Source organism: Pseudochaenichthys georgianus, chromosome 9, assembly GCF_902827115.2.
Source record: "Pseudochaenichthys georgianus chromosome 9, fPseGeo1.2, whole genome shotgun sequence".
NCBI classification, from domain to species: Eukaryota; Metazoa; Chordata; class Actinopteri; order Perciformes; family Channichthyidae; genus Pseudochaenichthys; species Pseudochaenichthys georgianus.
The window spans coordinates 25,451,592-25,473,301 of record NC_047511.1 but is presented as its reverse complement, the minus strand read 5'-3'; the positions used below and the strand labels follow the sequence as shown (position 1 = coordinate 25,473,301).

At 42.2% G+C, this 21,710-nt stretch overlaps 2 protein-coding genes across 5 annotated transcripts in view; both read right to left on the bottom strand.

Annotated features, from left to right (window-relative positions):
• fancc (FA complementation group C) overlaps nucleotides 1–4,539 on the bottom strand; it is a 51,132-nt gene extending 46,593 nt beyond the window's left edge. For 2 of the 4 annotated variants that reach the window (XM_034090352.2, XM_034090353.2), the window contains exon 1: nucleotides 4,373–4,539. In XM_034090352.2, the coding sequence (XP_033946243.1) occupies nucleotides 4,373–4,395 (23 nt within the window). In that variant the 5' untranslated portion in view covers nucleotides 4,396–4,539. The remainder of the gene's footprint in view (nucleotides 1–4,372) is intronic. The other 2 variants (XM_034090354.2, XM_034090355.2) reach the window with 1 other exon arrangement.
• Nucleotides 4,540–18,106: 13,567 nt separating this feature from the next.
• Nucleotides 18,107–21,710, bottom strand: part of ptch1 (patched 1) — a 58,172-nt gene continuing 54,568 nt past the window's right edge. Inside the window, exons 21-24 of the mRNA XM_034092046.2 lie at nucleotides 19,847–19,946; nucleotides 19,376–19,726; nucleotides 18,733–19,282; nucleotides 18,107–18,630 (exon numbers count right to left, since the gene is read on the bottom strand). Of these exons, the coding sequence (XP_033947937.1) occupies nucleotides 18,734–19,282; nucleotides 19,376–19,726; nucleotides 19,847–19,946 (1,000 nt within the window). The 3' untranslated portion in view covers nucleotides 18,107–18,630; nucleotide 18,733. The remainder of the gene's footprint in view (nucleotides 18,631–18,732; nucleotides 19,283–19,375; nucleotides 19,727–19,846; nucleotides 19,947–21,710) is intronic.

The following is a 21,710-nucleotide window of genomic DNA, read 5'->3' as shown; positions in this document are numbered from 1 at the left end:
TAAAGGTCACATGTCATGGCCATTTCCACTGATCATAATTCCATTGTTGTGGTCTACTAGAATAGATTTATACTGTGCAATTTTCCAAACTCACATTGGTTTCGCATACAGCATCTCTGTAAAGTATGTGTATTCACTCTCTCCACTAAACGGCTCGTTGCAGCTCTTGCCCCCCCCTCCCTGTGAGCCCAGTGTGCTCCGATTGGTCGGGACCAGTCGGGACGTTGTGAATCGCGCTAAGCTCCGTGGAGGTGTGATTTCCTTGTTTAGCGATACACAGCGAAACACAGCCAAACTCACCCTGAGCACACACAAAGTCACAGCCGAAGTAAAAACAATAAGTGTGGCTTGATATTGAGTAAGAAAAAGGTTGATAAACGCTGTGAGAATGGGTCTGCAGAGAGAATTTCGCCGCGATCCCAACTGTCTGTTTTCAGCCTGCAGCCAGGGAGGAGAAATCAGCAGAGCTGCATGCACTGAGTGTGTGAGGAAGTCCGTGGATTGGTCAATTTGGACCAATCAGCGGGGGCTTAACGTAACGGCTCCACGGATTGGTCCATTTCGTTCCGGGGACGACATGACATCATGATGTCCCCGGAAGAATCAAATGGACAGTGACGTATCTCCAACGAGGCGTTTTGAGGAGGTATTTTTTGTTTTAGAGTTTTACTCCCTACATGGTGTACTTTGAGGGTTTTGACTCTGCAGACCGTTTACATGCATAAAAACCTTCATAACACACAAGGGGACGGGCAATAACCGGAAAAGCATGACATGTCACCTTTAACATTTATTTATTTATGCATTTTTTTTTATCTCTCCAGTTTTAAAGGATATTTTTGGTTACTGTCCTATAGTATACATTGGAATGATTTAAAACCTGTTTATCCCAATAATTATAAAGGAGTGCCTTGGAAATATGTGAACATAAATTGTGACCAAACCGTTTGAACTTAGACTAATGCGGCTTTCACACCAGCGCTTTTCAGTTTCTAGCTCCGAGCGGGCGCTTTTCTGGTTCAGCTCCGGTTTCCCTTTTCAGCTCCCGCTCTGTGCACACCGCCCACTGGCGCCCCAGAGCTGCGTCATGACGTCACCGTTTACATCGCTGATTTGCTCCCCAACGGCAGCTCACAACAACAACTGCGTCGAGTCGATGATCGTGTTGCTTTTAATCACACGAAGCCAGAATAAATTGAATAACGACTTCTCCAACCTTATGCTCCAGAGTGCCGTGGTTCATTGTTTATTAATGTGTTTCTGCAGCATTTACCGACCGCTGCAGTGCTGCTCTTCCACGGGAGTTTATTCTCCCGTTAGCTCCCGGTTAGCTCACACTGCAGCGGCCGCTCTAAAGTATTCACTGTCCGACTCACACAAGCAGCTGATGCATATCCCCAGTTCCCCTTAGCCTAAGTGAATGTGTGTCAGTCTGAATTGACACTGTTTGGTATCACAACGCTGTTATGAAAGTTTTTCTGGTATAAAACGGGTGATGTTAGCATAGCAACCGAAGCTAAACTGACTACTTGCATCCGATAGCTGCAATAATACAAAACAACACGTCTGCCTCTCTCCACAATGATCGATATGTGAACGGATGGTCAAAGTAAGGCACAAATAAACAGAATCACACGAAGCCTGGTTAGTGTTGCCTGACTTTATAACGTGTGTTTATAGGCACTACTGCTTGTAGGCAGGCATAACAGTGTTCATGGGAGGTGGGTTTAGTTTCCTGCACGCCTCGACGTAAGAGAGACGTAAGCGACGTCGCCTCTTAGCTCCAAAGCTCTTGCCTCTGGACCGACAATTTTTTGGAGCTGGAAATGAAGCGGATTCCGGAGCTAAGAGCCGGCGCCGCTGCGGTGTGAACTGGAAAACCCGGCGCTTTTCAGGCTCTAGCTCCGAGCCGGAGCTGAAAAGGTGCTGGTGTGAAAGGGGCATAAGAGTCCTTTACCTCACTGAGCTGTAGTTAATTTATCAGCCTCTCAGTCTGACTGGAGAGGACTCTCCCTCCACATTATTGTATAAACATCTTCTTCTTATATCCGTTAGAGCAGCTAGCACGGCACCAGATTCTAATAACAACAGCGCTGGTACCGGTGCACCCTCCCTCGCTCACTCGCATTTTGGCTGTGAGCTGCGGGCGCCAGATAAGCCAACATCCCCCATTTTCATCACTTACAGCGCCCATCGTACAGGGCAAATGAAACGTGTAACCGGGGTGAAAAGGGTGTTACATCTACTTAATTATGAATATTGTTACATCAAGGCCGATGAGGATTAGGATGAGCCCCAACGGTCAAAATGTTTTTTACCCTCCCAGAACTGCCGGCGCAGCACCTCCCCAGATCTGGCGCCCTAGGCCAGGGGTCTGCAACCTTTTTGACCTAAAGAGCCATTTCGCTCCTTTTTTCCAAAAAATGTTTTGTCTGGAGCCGCAAAACATATTTCATAGTTTTGTATTGTTATATCAGACAAAAACTACAGTTTTTTTGCATTTATTAGGCTATTTATTACATGATATAAAACTGTTAACCTCTAATAAGAAACAAAGAACTTTTATAAGGAGAATTAAAAAATAATACACAGGCCTACTTTAAAATAAATTAAACACAGCACTTGGGGAGTCATCTGCACATTTGAAGGGGAAAAAAATATTATTAAATGGGCCCACTTTGAAATAAATAAAACATATATCTGCACCCTAAAAAGAGTTAAAGGTAAGAATGGAGAAACCAGCTCGAGTGCGCTAGAATTTGAAAGTACACAACCGGAAAAAATATGCCTCTTCCTTCATACTTTCTTACAGAGCCCCTCCTCCAACACACACGAACGCGCACATGACCAATGAGGGCACGATATAAGTTTGTGCACAGATGGAAGACTGACAGGCAGGTAGGCCGTCCAGTTACTTTAGCCGGCTCAGATGATTGGTCGTGCTTTTTACAGCGCCACGGCTTCCAGAGATTAATTTGTGTATGTATTTATTGTCAAAGCATTTAATATATTCATTGCTATCGGGACGTTAAGAGCATTCCATGGAATATAACAAAAAGTGTTTTCTGAAATAAATTACATACCCCATTGAATTATGACTGACGATCGTCAGCTGTCTTCCTCTCCCTCGTAAAGGCTGCACCACCGTTGACAACTTCTCTCTACATATCAAACATACCGGTAAACCAGCATCGTTTGCTGTGAAAGCGTACAACTCTGTCCACGCAGAATTAAATCCTGTGTTCCTCCGGTACTTTTCTTTGATTTATCCATAGTTCGCTCATCGAGCCGGGGGTTATTCGCCTCCAAGAAAAGGCGCTCGCGCGGGACCGGAGCAGGATGTGACGCATATTTTAGTTGACCTAATTAAAACCGTTTTGTTTTTTATTTATGTGTCACAGTATCACCTCAAAATACAACATATGAAACATTTTCAACCATCCAACAAAATATAAATAGTCCTACAAATACTTTTATTTTATTTCCTTTATTTTTGTCTAAGCTCAAGGGAGCCAGAGCAGAGGGCTTAAAGGGCCGCATGCGGCCCGTGGGCCGCGGGTTGCCAACCCCTGCCCTAGGCGAACATCTAGCCAGTGCTACGGGCCGGCCCTGAGTTCATATGCAACGCAAATATCTATCTATCTATCTGCACCTGCGCACCAGTTATGTGCAGCCCTGCTAATGACTCCAAATCAATGCAGCCATGTATCGCAACACTGGACACATTTATTTATTTTTTTAAATAGTGTTTGTCCAGCTTTCATTTTATATGAATATTTAAAATGAAATGTGGTATATTGTTTGTTGAAAAGTCTGATTTATTTTTCTATAGCTTACATGAAATGTGAACAAATGAATTTGAAGCCATCATAATCAGATATCATTCTAACTACAATGGACAAAAAAGGATTTTAGTCCACCTTGTATTTTATAATATGGAGTTATTAAAAGGTCTCATGTGTATACCTTTCGTGTCATCCGACCCAGTAACTCCAACCTAATGCAAAATCATTTGTATTGGCTTTAAGAGCTTGAAAAAAAACACAAATTGCTCCTTTTACCCGGGAGTTTCCTACGACACAAACTCACCTACGTTCAATGTTGGAGTGCAACAACTACACAACACCACAGGATGCCAGTGTTCGCCCCACGCTACTGCAGTGACACATAGTTAATTTGAAGATTCCAAATAAACTCAATATACAACTGCTAGACGACGTCTTGCAAACTCAAGTTAGGATTGAATGATTAGATCACAAGGAAATGTATTTGCATCCTCCTTATTAGCAACCTGTATTGCAGCTTTTAGCTTGTTAGCAATTGCATTACTCTAGTCGTATTCGTTAGCTACTTTAGCTTGAAATAGACTTACATGTAAACAAGACTTACACTCATCAAACTGAAATCTCCACAGAGCAGACGTTTAGTTAATCCATATGTGTCTAGTCTTCAGACAGGTTTCTTCTTGCGATGTAAACAAACTGAACTTCCCTCTTCTCTCGGAGTTCCGTGTGGAGAAAGACTATTGGCTGTGATTCACTTCCTCGCACTAGTCCTCCTGGCAGTGCATGCTGGGAAATTGAGTCACATGGCTGAACAGCAAGAACGTTATCAGAATACCTTTATTCGTCCTATAAAGGGTAAATTAACATTGTATCATTATTATACAAGACAATATAGGCATAGACAATATAGATAGAGGTGCTTGTGTTCTTAGATGGGTGAGTAAGAAAGCACCTTTTAAAACAGGGTTAGGGTTATGATAATGGTTAGAGTTAGGGTTATGTAAGTATATATATTTAATCTTTTCTTTTTCTTACAAAATGTAAACCTTTTTGCTTATACAGTATAGGTGCTTATGTACTTAGCTGTTTAAGTAAGATAGCTCATATTAAAACAAATCTGTTTCACAGGATACCAATACAGAAAAATAACATACAAATACAATTTGTCCTTTTTGTTGTTCTGTTTATGTTTTTATGTTTCATGTGGAACCTACTTGAGCAGGTCTCCCTTGAAAAAGAGATCAATGATCTCAATGGGATACACCTGGGCAAATAAAGGTTTGAAATGAAAAATTATAAAAATAAAGAAGAAACACACCAAAAGACACGAAAAGTTAGGCCACAAGACAGGGAAATAACGTTTTTGGGTACGTTTTAGAAACAGTTTAAAGACTTATCTTAAAAAGAGGGAAGAAAACGGGGGGAGAAATTGTGTCATTCATTTGGTAGTTGAGGGTCCATAGGGTGAAGCAGAATGCATACCATAGGCAGGAATTTAGGGATCCTGAGTGTGTCCCTCTGGAACCCAAAGCAAACTTTGAGGGGTTCCTGGCCTGCATGGCTCGAACTGACAAATCACCCAGAGGCTCCAGCCCGGCCCTGAGCAGCCCAGCCCGGTGCATCAGGAAACGGTTGTTTAAACATACGTGATGTCATGTGTGTGAGTGAGTTTGTGCCTGTAGGAGTGCATGAGTGTGTGTGCTTGTAGGCATAATGTGCATTGGTGCCGGCATGAGAAAGAGATGCATGTGTGTGCGTGTGTGTGTGCGTGTGTGTGTGCGTGTGTGTGTGCGTGTGTGTGTGTGTGTGTGTGTGTGTGTGTGTGTGTGTGTGTGTGTGTGTGTGTGTGTGTGTGTGTGTGTGTGTGTGTGTGTGTGTGTGTGTGTGTGTGTGTGTGTGTGTGTGTGTGTGTGTGTGGGCCTATGCTTGCCCTGGCATACATGTGGAAGCTAAGAGAAATGTAGTGTAAACCACGTGTTTTTACTGTACAGCTACTCTGTTATTATCACAGAGCCAAGAGATGGGTTGTCACGCAGTGGGGCAGCAGCTCCTCCACAACTCAGCGTGGGTGTGTTTGCATGTGTGTGCACTTTCATGATTAGAGTGGAGGCCTGATCACAGCCACAGCATGCTGTTATTTCAATGTCCTGTCTTAGTTTTGTTTTTTAAAAGCTGAATATGGCAACAAAATACAACTGAACAAGCACAACGAACACTAGTATTTTTTTTATTAGGACATTTGAGGTTTTTAGATAAACTCAGTTGATAATTAATGTTTCAATTTCACTATGCACATTATTTATTACACTTAGGACAACATGAATAGCACAGAATGTCACTTTCTGGCCAAAGTGGGATGAAGGAAGTCGTAACCTGTTTATCATCCAAAGAAAACTCCCATATATAGAATTGGGAAAAAGGCTAGTCGGATGTGATTGCTCGTTTTCTTGTGATCGAGATGGAAACGGTTGGAGAGCTTGGTTTTCAGTCTCTGGAGCTTATCCCGGGCTGATCCAGACCTGGAGCTGATGACAAATCAGCTGTGCAGCAAGTCAGTCCTGATCCGGACCAATCTTAATAACAGTTCTGGTCCAGACCAAAGGCATTACCATCCTGGCTATGCTGCTGTGGAAAGACATAACCTGACGCATGACTCAGAGCACCACACACGGATGCTTCTCTGGCCTGCACCGCGTGTACATCTGTATGTGTGGTGTCTAATGCTGGATACAGCAAGAGGAAAATATGAGATCTGTAATAGGCACTATTGAGCTCTTAATTGGCTGTTTTCCCAAAGAAGATCAACTGATGCACAAAACCTACTTTACTTTTACACACAATAAATTATAAACATGTGCATGCTCACTGTGAGACTGACCGTTGAGCGGCCCGACCAAGCAAGGAGGCAGAGGCAGAGAGTTCATGTATATCCCGGTGTGGGCATTTATTTAATCATAGACACATGACACAGCCTCAATCTGACTGTCCATGTGAATACCATCACCCACCACAAGGATCTCACCCACACTGACAGGAAAACAGAGCCTAAATAGACCCAGACCAATCAAACCAACAAGACACAGGTGAGGGGGGAGGAGACAACACAGGGCACCAGGTGCACACAATCAGCAGCAACAGACATGGGGGAGTGATATGTCAACTTTACACAGTGGTAACTTGTACAATTAATGCAACTTAACGTCATCATTTATACACCCTCAACATATTATTTGCACCCTGATTATTCTCAACCGCTCATTCTTAAACCAGCATAAATACTTTCGGCGCTCTCGCTAACTCCCCTATCTTTTCATGCGGAGCCGAGGACCCAACCAGCACCTGCCAGACGACATTCCAATCAATACGGTTTAATCAGTTAATAAATACTACCTCAATAATTAGTATAAATTATGTGCAAATATGTAATGCCAAACTGTACTGTGCAATCACGCTAATAAAGTGCAAACTGTTCACTAAAGTGTTGAGTTACAAGGCCCGAAGCCGTCAGTCCACAGTGACGAAGTTACCTTCGTCACACTCACACACGTTCACAAGATGTTTAATTTAAGTCTTTGAGGTTATGTCAACAAAGTTTATATGTGTCTCAGTTCTGCTCAGATAAAAACAGGAAAAATAACGATACATTGTAATCACACACACATTGAAAAAACGGGGCCCCAAAAGAGCATAGGACTTGAGCATATTTTTAGAGCATTTATGATAAAAAGTGGAAAAAGGCTTATCATGTGTATTGTGTATTGTGTCTTGTGGCTTGTGTACTGGTACTGTCTCAGATGTGTGCATTTTGTTTCTTCATGTTCCTGTACCTTCTGCCTATTATTCTGAAGTCATGAAAAGGAAAATCCAACTAATTTTTGTTATTGCGGTGTGCAGCACCTGTGGTAAGCATGAGATCTCCAGTAAAAGAAAAGCTAAAACTGCGGCAACAGACTTTGCTAAAACCAATTATTCATTATTCACTTTGCTCTCTCCCACCTTGTTTCAAGTATTGTTTTATCTTAAGTTGTTTTTCCTTACTTCTTTATTTTTCCCTTTTTAATTTTGTTTAAATGCGTCTATGTGTCAGTCCTGTTATTTTTATGAATGAAATAGTTGTCCTTGAGCCTGAGGACAGTCAAAGCTATGGAGGTTGGGAAGGAAGAAGACATTCAAATTAAAGTAGAGGAATGTGCCGTTAAAAATCTTCAGATCCGGATTAACTCTGAATGGCTGGCTATAAGGAGAGAGACAAAGAGACAGAGAGAATGGGGAATGAGGGAGAAGGCCACAGAGATGGTGAGGAAAGAGAATTTGAGATAATAGAGGAAGAGCTGTCCGAGGTGCCTCGAGACAGCCAGATACCTACTGGCCTTCATAAAAGGATTTGTGTCTCACACAAAGTTTTAAAGGAGTTGTTTTTGTTTCTTCCTGTGTTCGTCTGTGTTGTGTATTTTGGATCGAGTGTGATTTTTATTAGATTTTTTGGTTTAATGCTCAAGCCTAAAGTTTGACACTTTTTATGATAAGAAGACAAGTATCTTTTGAAAGACCTTTAACACTCTAATGGCAATAGCTTCACCCAATGTATGCCGTAGCAATCTTAGTCACTTTCTATTCTCTTTTTCTTTTTATAATTAATTTCCATCAAGTCACTTGAAGGACATTTTGAAATAAGTTTGGCATAGTTATTCTTTATCTTGGTCTATTTGTGTTGGGGTTTACATACAGTATGTCTCACCCCCTTGTTCAAGGGTTTAATTGGATTATTATGCTCAACCAACCAAAATGACACATACAATTAAATGAATGTCGAAAAGAGAAGGGTTTAAAAAAAAGCTTTAAAAGGAAATTCAGAGACCTACCAGGCCTCTACAGCTTTAAAGTGTCTGGTGTGAGCAGTCACAGAAGATGTTTGTAAAATGGGAGGAACATCGTACCTTACATATCCCCTTTTTACATGTTTCACATAAGGGTATCACTTATAGGTCTAGTAAGGTCAAATATATGGAACAGAACAACATTACAATAAGGAAAAACACATATTTACCAGATCCTAATATCTCCTACATGCAGAAACACTTTATGGCAATTCCAAGCATTTTTAAAGCATGCTTCTTTATTGCTTTGAGAGGCTGGGGATTGGCTGAGAAAGGGAGAGAGGTTCTGTGACAAATGTGAAACAGAACTGCATCCATAAGCCTGTTCACATTGGAACGCACGCACATGCACACACACACACACACACACACACACACACACACACACACACACACACACACACACACACACACACACACACACACACACACACACACACAAACACACACACACACACACACACACACACACACACACACACACACACACACACACACACACACACACACACACACACACACACAACACACACACACAAACACGTTCACAAACATAGAATAACACATTTACAATTATAAATACTATTAGTACCATTCGTATCTAATAATAATGTCTGTGTTGGTCTCTTTTTGTGTGCATTTCAAAGGTTAACTTGTTTTTTGGAGTATGGACTATGGATACAACACAGCTGCCTGAAAAAATCTAGTAATCAACCAGAAAGAAGAGACCAGCTACAACCAAACCTTTGCAATCAGTCAGTAAGAAAAGCATTGCCACTAACATCCATCTGTTACTTCTTACTAACTTTAAACTTCTGGGTGTTCTGTTCACTGTCAGAACTTGATTATCTTAATAATATTCATACATAAATAAATGTGTACCCCTCCGTAAATTGTTTAACAATTGGTCTGAAGTACTGTACGACGCCATGTGTTTTTAAAAATATACTTGCAGTGGACAACAAGTGTTTGGTCCTTTTTTTATTGTAAGAATCGTTACTCTCAGACTAGTAGTTTTATGAACATCAGCTTAAAATGGGGATTCAGTTTATAGTGTTTCAAATGCATGAAATCACTCACACACACATAACCACACTCCTGCTTACCATTAGTCCAGCAGATTGCAGGGAAATTGAGTGGGAGTGTTAAACACACACATCCATCTATCTGCCCCTCTGTCCAAGATAATTACACATTTCCTGCTCTAAATCCTTCTCTGACAACTTACACTTTAGGCATGTCACTGTTTTTGTGTGCGTGTGTCTGTCTGTCTGTGTGTGTGTGTGTGTGTGTGTGTGTGTGTGTGTGTGTGTGTGTGTGTGTGTGTGTGTGTGTGTGTGTGTGTGTGTGTGTGGTGTGTGTGTGTGTGTGTGTGTGTGTGTGTGTGCACACGTGTGTTTGTGTGTGTGTGTGTGTGTGTGTGTGTGTGTGTGTGTGCACACGTGTGTTTGTGTGTGTGTGTGTGTGTGTGTGTGTGTGTGTGTGAAAGAGAGAGAGAGAGAGAGAGAGAGAGAGAGAGCGAGAGCGAGAGCGAGAGAGAGAGCGAGAGCATTTAGATATGAAAGAAAACAGCATGAGTGTGTCTGAGTTTATTTGACTTTCACTGTTTTCTTTTCCTCTCTGTCTCTAAAGCCTTCTGTTGTCTCTTCTCCATTTGGACAGCAACTATATCAGTTTCCCTCCCTTAAGTATACACTCACACACTGATTGCAGCAATGATAGGGTGTTTGGTTTCAGAGTTTTGCTCAAGGACACGTTCATATGTCATATGGACATGAAGAGCTAGGAGCTACGTTTTTTTTCTTTTATGGTTATCGTGTGTTGTTTTTTTAACTAATTTCTCACTTTATACTATTAACCTGTAATTTTGTCATCACTGCTTTTTAGTCTTTTTGTCTGAATGAGCTGGATAGTTTGGTAACCATTAACCAAGTTGATAATTGCAAAGAGTTAAATATATCAAACTTTTAATCCTCAGTAACTTCTGAAAAAATAAAGTTTAAGGAGCACCAGGCATACAGTGGAGGTCAGTGTTGGTGAATATGTGAGACTTTTTTTGTTTCTCTCGTTGTCTGCAAATAATAATCTCATTTCTGTGCACATCAAGGATGATTGTGCGTGCTCATAACTGTATGTATATTTTCTCTGCATGTGTCTGTGCGTTGATCCACACTGAGGCTCCCTCTGGGGTCCTCAGAGCTCTCGTCCAGCTCTGTTTCTCATTAGGCATCTGTCATGGTGCCAGAATCAATAAGCACAGATGGAAGAAAAAAAATCTCTCCTCTCTTCTTTGTGAATGGGCAGATCATTAGCAAATTCCAAAGTGTTTACCATCATCACCAAGGAAAGACCCTCCTCAACTTTACCGTACTTTTAGTAATTTGTACCGCTATTATTTCCTTTATGACCAACAGTTAAAAACCCTCCTCCTCTCTACAAAGTCATGTGAAATCATATGCTCCAGTTTTGTTTGGCTTTGCAGGATCGTGTACTCACTCAACAATCCCAGACGCAGATGAAAATATTTAGTTGTGGGTTTCTTTCTGTCTTTTCCTCTTCTGCCCCCCTTTGTGTCTTAAGATGACGCATCTGTTTCCATACATTGTTGCATGTTTTCTGGCAAAGACAAACAGCATAGTTTAAACAAAGAAGTGGGTGTGTGTGTGTTCATCTGGTGACTGGTGTGTGTGTGCGTGCGTGCCACCAGGACTACATTAAACAAAAGGGAGAAAGGATGACAGCATCCAACCTCAGTTTGTCATCCTTAGTGTAAACAGCTGTACATCATGCTAACATCTTACATGTGCTCGGCCCAATCACAGCAGTCACACACAGCCGTGTCAACACAGCAGTAATGAAAACAAAAAAACTGGAAAGAGGGAGATGGGAGGGAGTCGGATAGAAACAAAGGCAGATGGAAAGTAAAGAAAAAGTTAAAGAGAGAATTTGAATGGAAGCATAATATAAGCGCGGTGGCTGGAAAGAGAGAAGCCGAGGGCAGGATAAATGCTTCCAGTATAAGCGGAAGAGGAGAGATTATGACATGGCTTGGCATCGCTCCGTAGCACTCGTCTGTAACACAAAGAAAGAGTGGGTGGGTTTTCCACCTCCACAGAATAAATGATGCGAGGGGAAATGGGAGTAAACAACATCAGTCATTATAATTACTCTCATACGGCTACTCCCATCCACCATCAACCATTCTCCAGCCCCCCTTCACTCTCTTCCTTCTGCCATTTTCCATCTGTCTTTACTCCCAAACTTTTTTCTGCCTTAATTACACCTTTTACTTTATTTTCTCTCGCTCACTTTCTCTAATTATTAAACTAATGCAAAACATTTTTCCTCTTTTCTAACTATATCCATTCTGCCCGCTTGTTTCAGACCTTAGATCTCAAGTAGGGTGGTCTGAATCTCCAATGCACAAAATGAATATGAAAGTTGGAGAAATATACTACAAATGACAGGATTTAGTTAAGAATGTTGTCTGAATGCAGTGACAACAGCCAACAGTAATAATAATCTTGGCAAATTTCTTGAGCTTTTTACTGCAGACTTTGAGAGATACGATCTTTGGCTCTGGCAGCAGAAGCCTTTGAGCAGTGCTGAATGCAAAGTGAATCATGTCATCTGTTTCTAAGAAGATGTGGTTCCCTCGCTGTCTTGGACCTCTGCACTGTTCTGTTTCCCTCTCTCTGCGCTCCCTCTTTCTCTCGCAGGATTCCTGGAGAGCTGTAGTTCTGTGCAAGAAATTGAGATCAAAAAAAGATTGTGTAAAAAAACATGTATGAAAGTACAATAATTGGCTAGGGAAGAAAATCTGATCTAAAATGTTTTACATCCATTTCTATATGAAAACAAACTAAAACACAGCTGACATGCTCAGAATTTGTATCCTGGCCATGCATGCCTGCAATCCAATGTGTCAAATGCCGAGTATATTTCTCACATGTCATTCTCATAAGGGCTAATTTCTTGTTATTCACGACTGCAGCCTGCAGAACTGTGCTTCAACGCTGAGATTATGTAAGTCTGGCCACTGGGGACTACGACCTCACATTCTTCTGGATCAGTCTTGTAGGAAGGACGCACTCCCTCTGTGGGAGATAAAGCAGCCAGCCAAGTCAAACTGGTCCCAGGGTGAGACTGAACACTAGGCCCAAACCCACCCAAAACCACCCACCTTGAGACTGCTGACGGAATAGAAGAGACTTTCTAACGTTGGAACCTTTGTGAAGGCATGCCGTGATAGTTTGTATTACTGTGCTTCCTTCAAAGGACATTGTCTATAAGCTAATTCACAGACAAATCTAAAGACAAACAAACACTGTTGTTTCTGTTTTTCATCTTCAGAGTAATACCTGCAAAGTACCTACAAACACATATTTTATGAACTAACATGTGTAATCTTGTTTGTCTCAGAATCAAAAACATAAAAAAAGCAAGTTGTAGATTATTTTTAGGCTACCATTCCAGTCTTTAGCCTATGCGAGGCTAAGCCATATGTCGTCGTTAATCAATGAACAAACTAACATAGAAAAAAGATAAGTTAAATTTAAAAAAAAGAATCTTGCAAAGGTCTACAGTACTATTTTGCACACATTGTTGGACACACACACACACACACACACACACACACACACACACACACACACACACACACACACACACACACACACACACACACACACACACACACACACACACACACACACACACACACACACACACACACACACACACACACACACACACACACACACACACACACACACACAGAGAGAGAGAGAGAGAGAGAGGAGAGAGGAGAGAGGAGAGAGAGAGAGAGAGAGAGAGACGCAAACAAAGTTGAATGGTTTTCAAGGTGTCTGTGAGGCCTCAAAGGTAACCCCTTCCCATGGAGTTGGACCAACACACCATGTGATGCTTCCTGCAGATTTATTGTTAAACTGTAAGTTTTATAGAATGTGTAAATCTGGCTCTGGATCTGGCAGGAGTGAATGGTAGTGTTTGCGTGTGTCCTATTCAGTCATGTCAACAGAGCAATCATTCATGTAGACGAGAGTATAAACTCAGAGGGTTTATGTCTGCTGGCAGGTGATGATGGACATGCCTTTCAGGGAAAAGTGAGGGATGGAAAGAGGGAGAGGGAGGGCCAGATGGATGAAAAAGAGGACTGGAATAGAGTAGTCAATGATACCAATTTATATTTTTTCCTTTTGGCATGTAGGTTTGAGATATGAAAGACAAGGAAAATAATAAAACAATGATTGAAGAATGAGGAAAAAGCTTTGTTGTGCAGTATATGTCCGCTCCATTGTTTGCCATTCTGGGCAGAGAGCCACGGCAGAACAGTTCATACGTTTGGGAGAGAAGGAACTTCTTAATTGCTTCCTCTCACTTCCTCTTTAGCCCTCCCTCCGTCCAACTCTCTCTCTCCAACCCCTTTCTGTTGCCTTAAAGGACAGGTACAGGAAACACTCATTCATTAACAACCTGGAGCTTGTTAGCTTCAATAAAGCACTCTTAACAAAATGTGCTGTTTCACCTCTGAGGGCATCTCTGAGTGTTTGTGGTGGGAAGTGTAGAGGTGAGGTGGGCTAAAGGGTAAGGCAGGGCCAGAGGACGGAGGGGGGGGACGGGGGGTTGGTTTGTTGACCTGGGGTCCTCAAGCAAAAGAGGGGAGTTCTGGTGAAAGACACATTAACAACAATAGATCTCAATGAAGCATGTAACTTACAAATAACCCTGGGATTAGTCACATATATTTCTCCTTTCAACACATTTTCACATACTCTTCTTGATTAACGCTAATCCACAGAGGTTTACTTTTAATTTGTGTGGAAATATGAGTGCTTAAACACTAAAAACAGCTTTTAAAGAGTCTTTATGCACCCATAGATAATTAAATAAAAATACAACGATGTGAGGGTCTAAGGACAGAGGGTGTCGTTTTTCTCATACTGATATTCTGAACAATCTGTGTTGTTGTATTTGCTGTAAAGTGTCTCTACTGTAGGCTAATTTTATTATATGTACAGCACTTTGGCTCGACCAAAAATCGTTTATAAATGTGCTATATAAATAAAACTTGATTTGATTTGATTTGACAACAAAAACCTGAATTTGCTTTTTGACTGCCACTTTTTGATTGGCACTGGGTACATTGGGAACCACCTGCATCAATCTCTACATTTTCACCACATCTGCTCATCAGGTGAAAGACAAATATGTCAAGCCCAGTTAGAAAAGTTCAAAACATTGCAGACAACATACTGCCACCCAGCTTTCCAAACACACCCTATCATTTGTAAAATGTTGGCTTGTGTTTTTTTGCACTGGTTGGACAACACTCAGCAGAATAGTGCGCCTTTATTGCCTTTAAAAGATAATAACATGCCTACTGCCTGCCTCCAACCGCTGAACCAGGGTCAGTGAGTTCGACAGCTTCCTGAGGTTCAGGTTGAAATTGTGGCTTGGGAAAACTGGTCCTCTATTTGTAGTTAGAAACAACAGAAAGACCACAGGTGAATATTTGCCCAACACAGTCTGCCTATATTGGTAAGAATGTTATGGTCATGTTGTAATGTTTAATTGTATTTTGATCTAAATGTTTAAGTTGCATGTTTTAACGTGAAAAACTTTGTCTCAAGTTTGAGAATAAATGGCTGCCACCCATGCAGTTGATAAGGTGCGAGAGGGAGACTCTCTCACCATCAGTGCAGCAAGCTTAAGGCCACATGCCCTTTTTCATTACTCCGAACAGGCCAGCTGTATTGTAACTACAACCAATTTCCTTGCAGTCTATAAAGCTGTCAATCAAAATCATACAGAACAGGGAGTGGAGGTGGGGGGTGTAGGGGCGGAGCTGGGTGGGCTGTTGGGGAGGGCTGCAGGGCTCCAGACCAGATGTCAGAGTTTTACACTGCATAGGGAGGGAGGAGGGGAGGTCATGTTTACCTGTAGCTAATATAAGCTTAATAGGGAATAGCAGGAATATTTTGACTTGCGTGTGTGTTTGTATCATCTGCCTGTCACTAAAAACACTTATTTAAATATGTAATTAACGGAATTGTATGGAATTTCTGGGAAACCATATTCACTTTTGTACTTAGTAACATTAGAAGACAGAATGGTAAATATGAATACAGTAGAGAGAAAGGAGAGTGAATTGTTTTTGTTTTTTTTACCACAACGACATTCTATTCCTTGAAGCACCTTTTCAAAACAATCAACTCACAGTCAGGCCAAAGCAATATTTTTAAGTTTCCATTTATTAAAGTTATGAACAAAGAGACAAATAAGTTATAATATTTTTATTTGTTAGAATTCTATCAGTGTTTGAACATTAATATTTAGAGAGCTAGTACAATTGTCTACTTTCATGGCTAGCCTTTGACAAACCCATAGAAACAGCTGTCTCTCTCCGAGGATCGGAACATAATACTGAAGGGGAGGTGTCAATGTCGTCTCACAAGACAGTTAGCAGTGAAAGTGTGCACCTTAAGGTTTTTTCTGTTATGGTATATCATTACATATAAACTCTTTAAAAATATACTTCTGTCAAATACCTTGACAACTACTATGTACACTACAAAAATAAATTTTCATATAAATAAATTATATGGCATACATTTATCTTTGTAACTGAAAACAGCTTACATCCACGCCAACCGAGACCAAAATGGCAGTCTGGAAGAACCACTGATTTTTTTTCCTTTTAAAATCCTCTAAGAGCTATGATGAGACCTGTAGTGTAAAATGTTATATACTCTTTTTTTCCTATTTAACATTAGTAAGCACTTTATACAGATCAAACTCCATTAATGTAAACACATTAAACTGTAATAGTGTTTTATCAATAATAAAAAAAAATCCCTGCATTTGTTATCCACTGGCTTCACGACAATAATGAAAGAAAAAACAACATATATTCTATTACAAAAATATAAATATCGCATTTGAATGTCGAGAACAAAAACAAACAAAAAACATAAAAAAATGAATAAAATAGTTGCCAGCTATGATTCTCTCCACTACTGCCAATGTGACATTGGGAGAAAACAAAACAAAAAACAAAGAACAACCTATTTCATGCAAGCAGCTGACGTAACATGGACAGAAAACTGCAAAGACTTCTGGGAAGAGCTACACATGTTCAACAGGAAGTAAGAGTGTAAAAAAGTGGAGGAAAACTGAGGTGTGGTTGGGGTGAGTGACTGGGTCAAAGGGGCCTGGGTCTGGAACTGAGGGAGGGTTTTGGGGGGGAGGCGCAGGCAAATATGCACGCTGACATGGCCCTGCAGATATAAACTGGCCATTGCTGGGAGGGGGGGGGGGGGGGGGGGGGGGGGGCGGCTGGCAGTGTCAACTTTGACCCGTGAGGCTCTGGGCTGTGCCATTTGGCAGTTGTGGGGGGACGTCCAATTAGTGTCATGACATTATGTTGTGGAATTTTATTAGCTGAGGTCAGTGGGGACGGCTGATGCCAAATTAGGGCCAGTTGTTTCTACTGTCAATAAAGGAGAGCTGAGGCAGACTGAGAGGATGTACCAACACACACACGCACATAAATGATTTAGACATGTATACATTGAGACACACATAGACCATATAGTCAGGCCATATAAGGCTTATCCCGTAGCAGGCTGTGTGGGCTAGCTTATTGGTTGGATAGTAAAAAAATTAAGATACTTGAAGCAAGATATTGCTGTGAATGAAGTTTGAGTGCAGTCAAGTGCCATGTTGAATCAGGTTGTACAGTATACAGTCAGAGCTTTAGCTTATCCACTTGACACAGAGTTAGAGCCCTGTGTTGACCCTGTTCCAGAATCAGTAATGTGAAGGTCCCTGTAATGGGAGAGTGAGTTTTTGAGGTGGGTTTACTGCTTGAACAAGACAGAAACAGTTTTGAGCCTGCTAGGGTTAAACAATATATAGCCCCGTACAGTAAGACACAACCAGAGAGCAACCTCACAGACAGTGATACAAAGCTGAGAGCAGAAACAGGTTCCAATGCAGAGGCAATGACTAAAAGAACAGAACAAAACCAAAAAACAGCTTTTTAAATGTCTTCATATCTGCTCATCTTAAATAGCACGCATAGCGTGTCAAGTTAAACAGTAATTGTTTCATAACTACCACAGGTTTGTGATAAAAAATTAATAGTTTAACATGCGTACCTTTATACAATAACCGCACACACACATAAACACACACACACATATATATATACCATAGCCCTGTTTGATAATTCTAACAATAAATGTTAGCCTGTTCTGAGGATGTGTCTGATTTATAAGCCAGAAGATAATGGGGCAGTTTCACAACACACACACACACACACACACACACACACACACACACACACACACACACACACACACACACACACACACACACACACACACACACACACACACACACACACACACACACACACACACACACACACACACACACACACACACACACACACACCTTCTTTTGTTTAAAGAGACATTTGCATAGAGTTATACATGTATATTATTTAAAAAAATATTTTGAGCAGCAACAGTGAATGCTGACAGGTATTTTTGTCTAGATGAAGCTTCCTAATGGCACAGATCCACAGATGAGTGAGCAGTAATAAGATATCTATCACTAACTCTCATACACACGCACACATTTACACAAACCCACTCACAAACCATATAAAATGGCAGCCCCAGTCTGTTAACATGAGGAGTTGTACAGCTCCTAAAATTATAGCTACTTTCTGTTCATATTTACATTGTATACAACTTTTAAATATAGATAGAAATATCTAAGAAAATAGTCCACTGGGTTACAGTAAGAATGAGCACCATGACGGCAACACTGGCGAGTTTCGGACTGGGCTGTGCTGGGCTTCCCTGCGCCAGACCGAGTCAGCTGCTCAGTAATAGGGAGGAGTCCATCTTTGGCCGTTGTACTTGCGTTCTCCATAACTGAAATGAAAAGGAAGAATTGTTTTTCAGTGCTTTATGATAAACAGACTTTTTTAAAAGGGCAGTTTGAATACGTATTTACGGAAGTAGTTTAAAGCTCACCTCAGCTTGTCCGTCTGCCATTGTTGCTCTCAGCTGCCTCAAACTCCAAATCTTGAAGCTCCATGGACTCCATGTAGGCCCCCCTGGCCCCTGTGTGAGTGTCCAGTGGCACATGAGGGTCCTGGAAGACAGGCTCCGTCCCCTGATCTCCTGATTGGCAGTATCTGTCTGTTGTTGTGTATCCTGGGTAAGAGGAAGCTGGGGGGCCCTGGTTGGACAAGGGGGCTGGGTGAACAGCAACAGTGACGGAGGCTGATGCTGTTACCGTGGTGATGGGTTGACAATAAGGGGTGGGGTTTGGGTGGTGGTGGTGGTGCGGGAGGTGGTGATTAGGTTGTGGGTTGTGGGAAGAGCGGGCCCTGTGGCCTGCTGAGTGTTCTCTATGACCACGTGAGCCATGATGGCCCCCAGCCTCAGTAGCAGTTTCAAAAGCGTCCATGCGCGGGCGGGCTGGGGGAGGGGCCTGCCGGTGCGGCTGGCTCTTGGGGTCCCTGCTGCTGTTACGCTGAGGAGCCGCTGGCTGGGGCCCAGAATTACAACCCTGAGAGGACTGTAATATAAGACAACAACATATTTATTGCTAAAATGCTACTAACAGGAATGAGAGAAGTATAGATGCCACACAAAGGGGGATATTGCTTACCAAAGACACATTATAGCCAGGAGGGTCAGGCTGCCTGGCTGTGCGCCTGTTCCCTGATCTCCTGTGCTCCTCTGTCCTGGCTGCTCTGCCCCTGCTGATCTGGAGGTGGTACTGCTGCTCCTCTGCTCGAGTGTGTCCCCTGTGGGAGGGCAGGTTGTAGTTCTGCAGCTCCTGGCTTATACCAGACACTGTGGTGTTAGAGCTGTACTCCGAGTCCGACGAGTCTGAAGCTGCACCAGAGGTGGGCGTGGCTATGGTGGTGTTGTGAGGACGGACCGAGAAGTGGACCACGTGAGGAGGTGTCTCAGGTGATGGGGTGGGTAACTGACTACGACCATCGATTGGGGTCACCTGAGATGTGAGAATAGAGGAGTGAGTATTCCACACTTTTCAATGAAAAAAAAAATAAAATCACTTTTTCTAGTCAACTAAGATGACATTTTCTTGCAGTTGCGTTTTAAAGGATCCTACTTCTGGATAGGGCCCAAAGTATGACAGTAATACTGGAAGAAGGACCAATCCATTCAGTACTCCAAGAACTGTGAGAATGGCCAACACTGCGAAGAAATACCTGGAACAAACACACAAAGGAAGTTTAACATCAGGAATAATTTCACAAAGTGCAACAAGTGAGGATAAAACTCACTTCAGACCACTTCAAAGTTGTGTGACTGGAACAAAAAACAAAACCCAGATAGTCCTAGGCCAACACAGACAGACCAGAAAAGGAGGCGAAGAAACAATGAAAATACCTGTGCAAACCACAAATGTTAATACATGGGGAGACATGTGCAAGATCAACCAGTACACACGCCCGAGATAATACTTCCACAAAGACACCCGGCCACTCCCCAAGCACACACACATATATATAAACCCCCCCACAGACAGGCAGGCATGCACTGTGGTTTTGAGGAGCAGAACAGAAATGTACCTTGTGTGTTTCTAAGTCCTGCCAAAGATGGTTAGTCTTAAAAAAGCCACAGAGAAAAAAGAAAGGGGAAGCATAATTAGCCAGAGCTGGTTAATTCAAAGGCATTGGAGGAAAGAAAAAAAAAGAAAGGAGGGGGGGGGGTATTGGGGGTAAGGGTACTCTCTCTTGGGTGTGTGGTATATAAGCAAACATGGAGAAAACAAAGCAGTGAGGAATGTGAGGGGAGGGGTTAAGGGGTAAGGGGAGGGTAAAAAGGGGGAAGGAGAGGAGGGGGCGGGTGAGGGGAACCTAGGGGGCTGAGGGGGCACGAGAGGCAAGAGGACAGGGGCCACTCTCTGCTCTTCGGCTCTAAAAAAGAGAGGGAGAAACAAACAAATGGAGTGAAGGGTACAAATGTAAACAATTTAGTCTAGGAAGGAGAGAAGGGGACCCTCAGAGCGCCCCCCCTCCCTGGTCTCTCTCCCTCTCTTTTATTTATTTCTCTCTCTTTTCTGCCTCACTTCCCTCTCCCTCCTTTCCAGCTAAGCCCCTGTGAAATTCCCGGCCACTCCACAATCCCCTCTGTCTAATTAAATCTCCAATGTATCAGGTAAGACCCCCCAAACTCCACTCTAAATTCCCCTCTCTCTCCCACACCAATCCAGCTCCCTTCATTAGGGAAGGCTTTCCACCTCACCCGATTCTCCACTGAAAGCTCTCAGGTTATCAGGGACACACTGATGAATCATGACCCCCCCTGTCCTAACCCCTATGCTTTGTGTGCGTGTGTGTGTGTGTGTGTGTGTGTGTGTGTGTGTGTGTGTGTGTGTGTGTGTGTGTGTGTGTGTGTGTGTGTGTTTGTGTGTGTGAGGTGGGGAGGGTTAAGTGGACTAACTGAGGTGTAGATGCGCTTGAATGCTGTGCAGCTGGGCCTTAAACTAAACGCACATTCATAACTAATGGGTGTGTGTTCATTTCAATATGTGTTGATTCTGTGTGTGTGTGTGTGTGTGTGTGTGTGTGTGTGTGTGTGTGTGTGTGTGTGTGTGTGTGTGTGTGTGTGTGTGTGTGTGTGTGTGTGTGTGCAGAAAGATAGGTATTGTACGGAGGCTTGACAAGTGAGGAGAGCTGGTTCTTGTCTACCCTGCATGGGTGGCCTCACCTTCACAATATTTATACAGCGAGCCAGACTGAATAATGATGGAAACGTACTTAATATGCTAAATGTCTTCAAGATAATGTGAGAGGGCTGGTATGGACACATACTTATGCTGCTGCACACTACACTAGCCATTTTAGTTTATACAAAAAAAGACCATAATGCATCATTATATGTAATTTTTAAGATCTAGTCTGTGGTGTTTTATATGAAAGTTGATACACTGCAATTTCATCGCATAATCAGTTTTATGCTACAGGTAT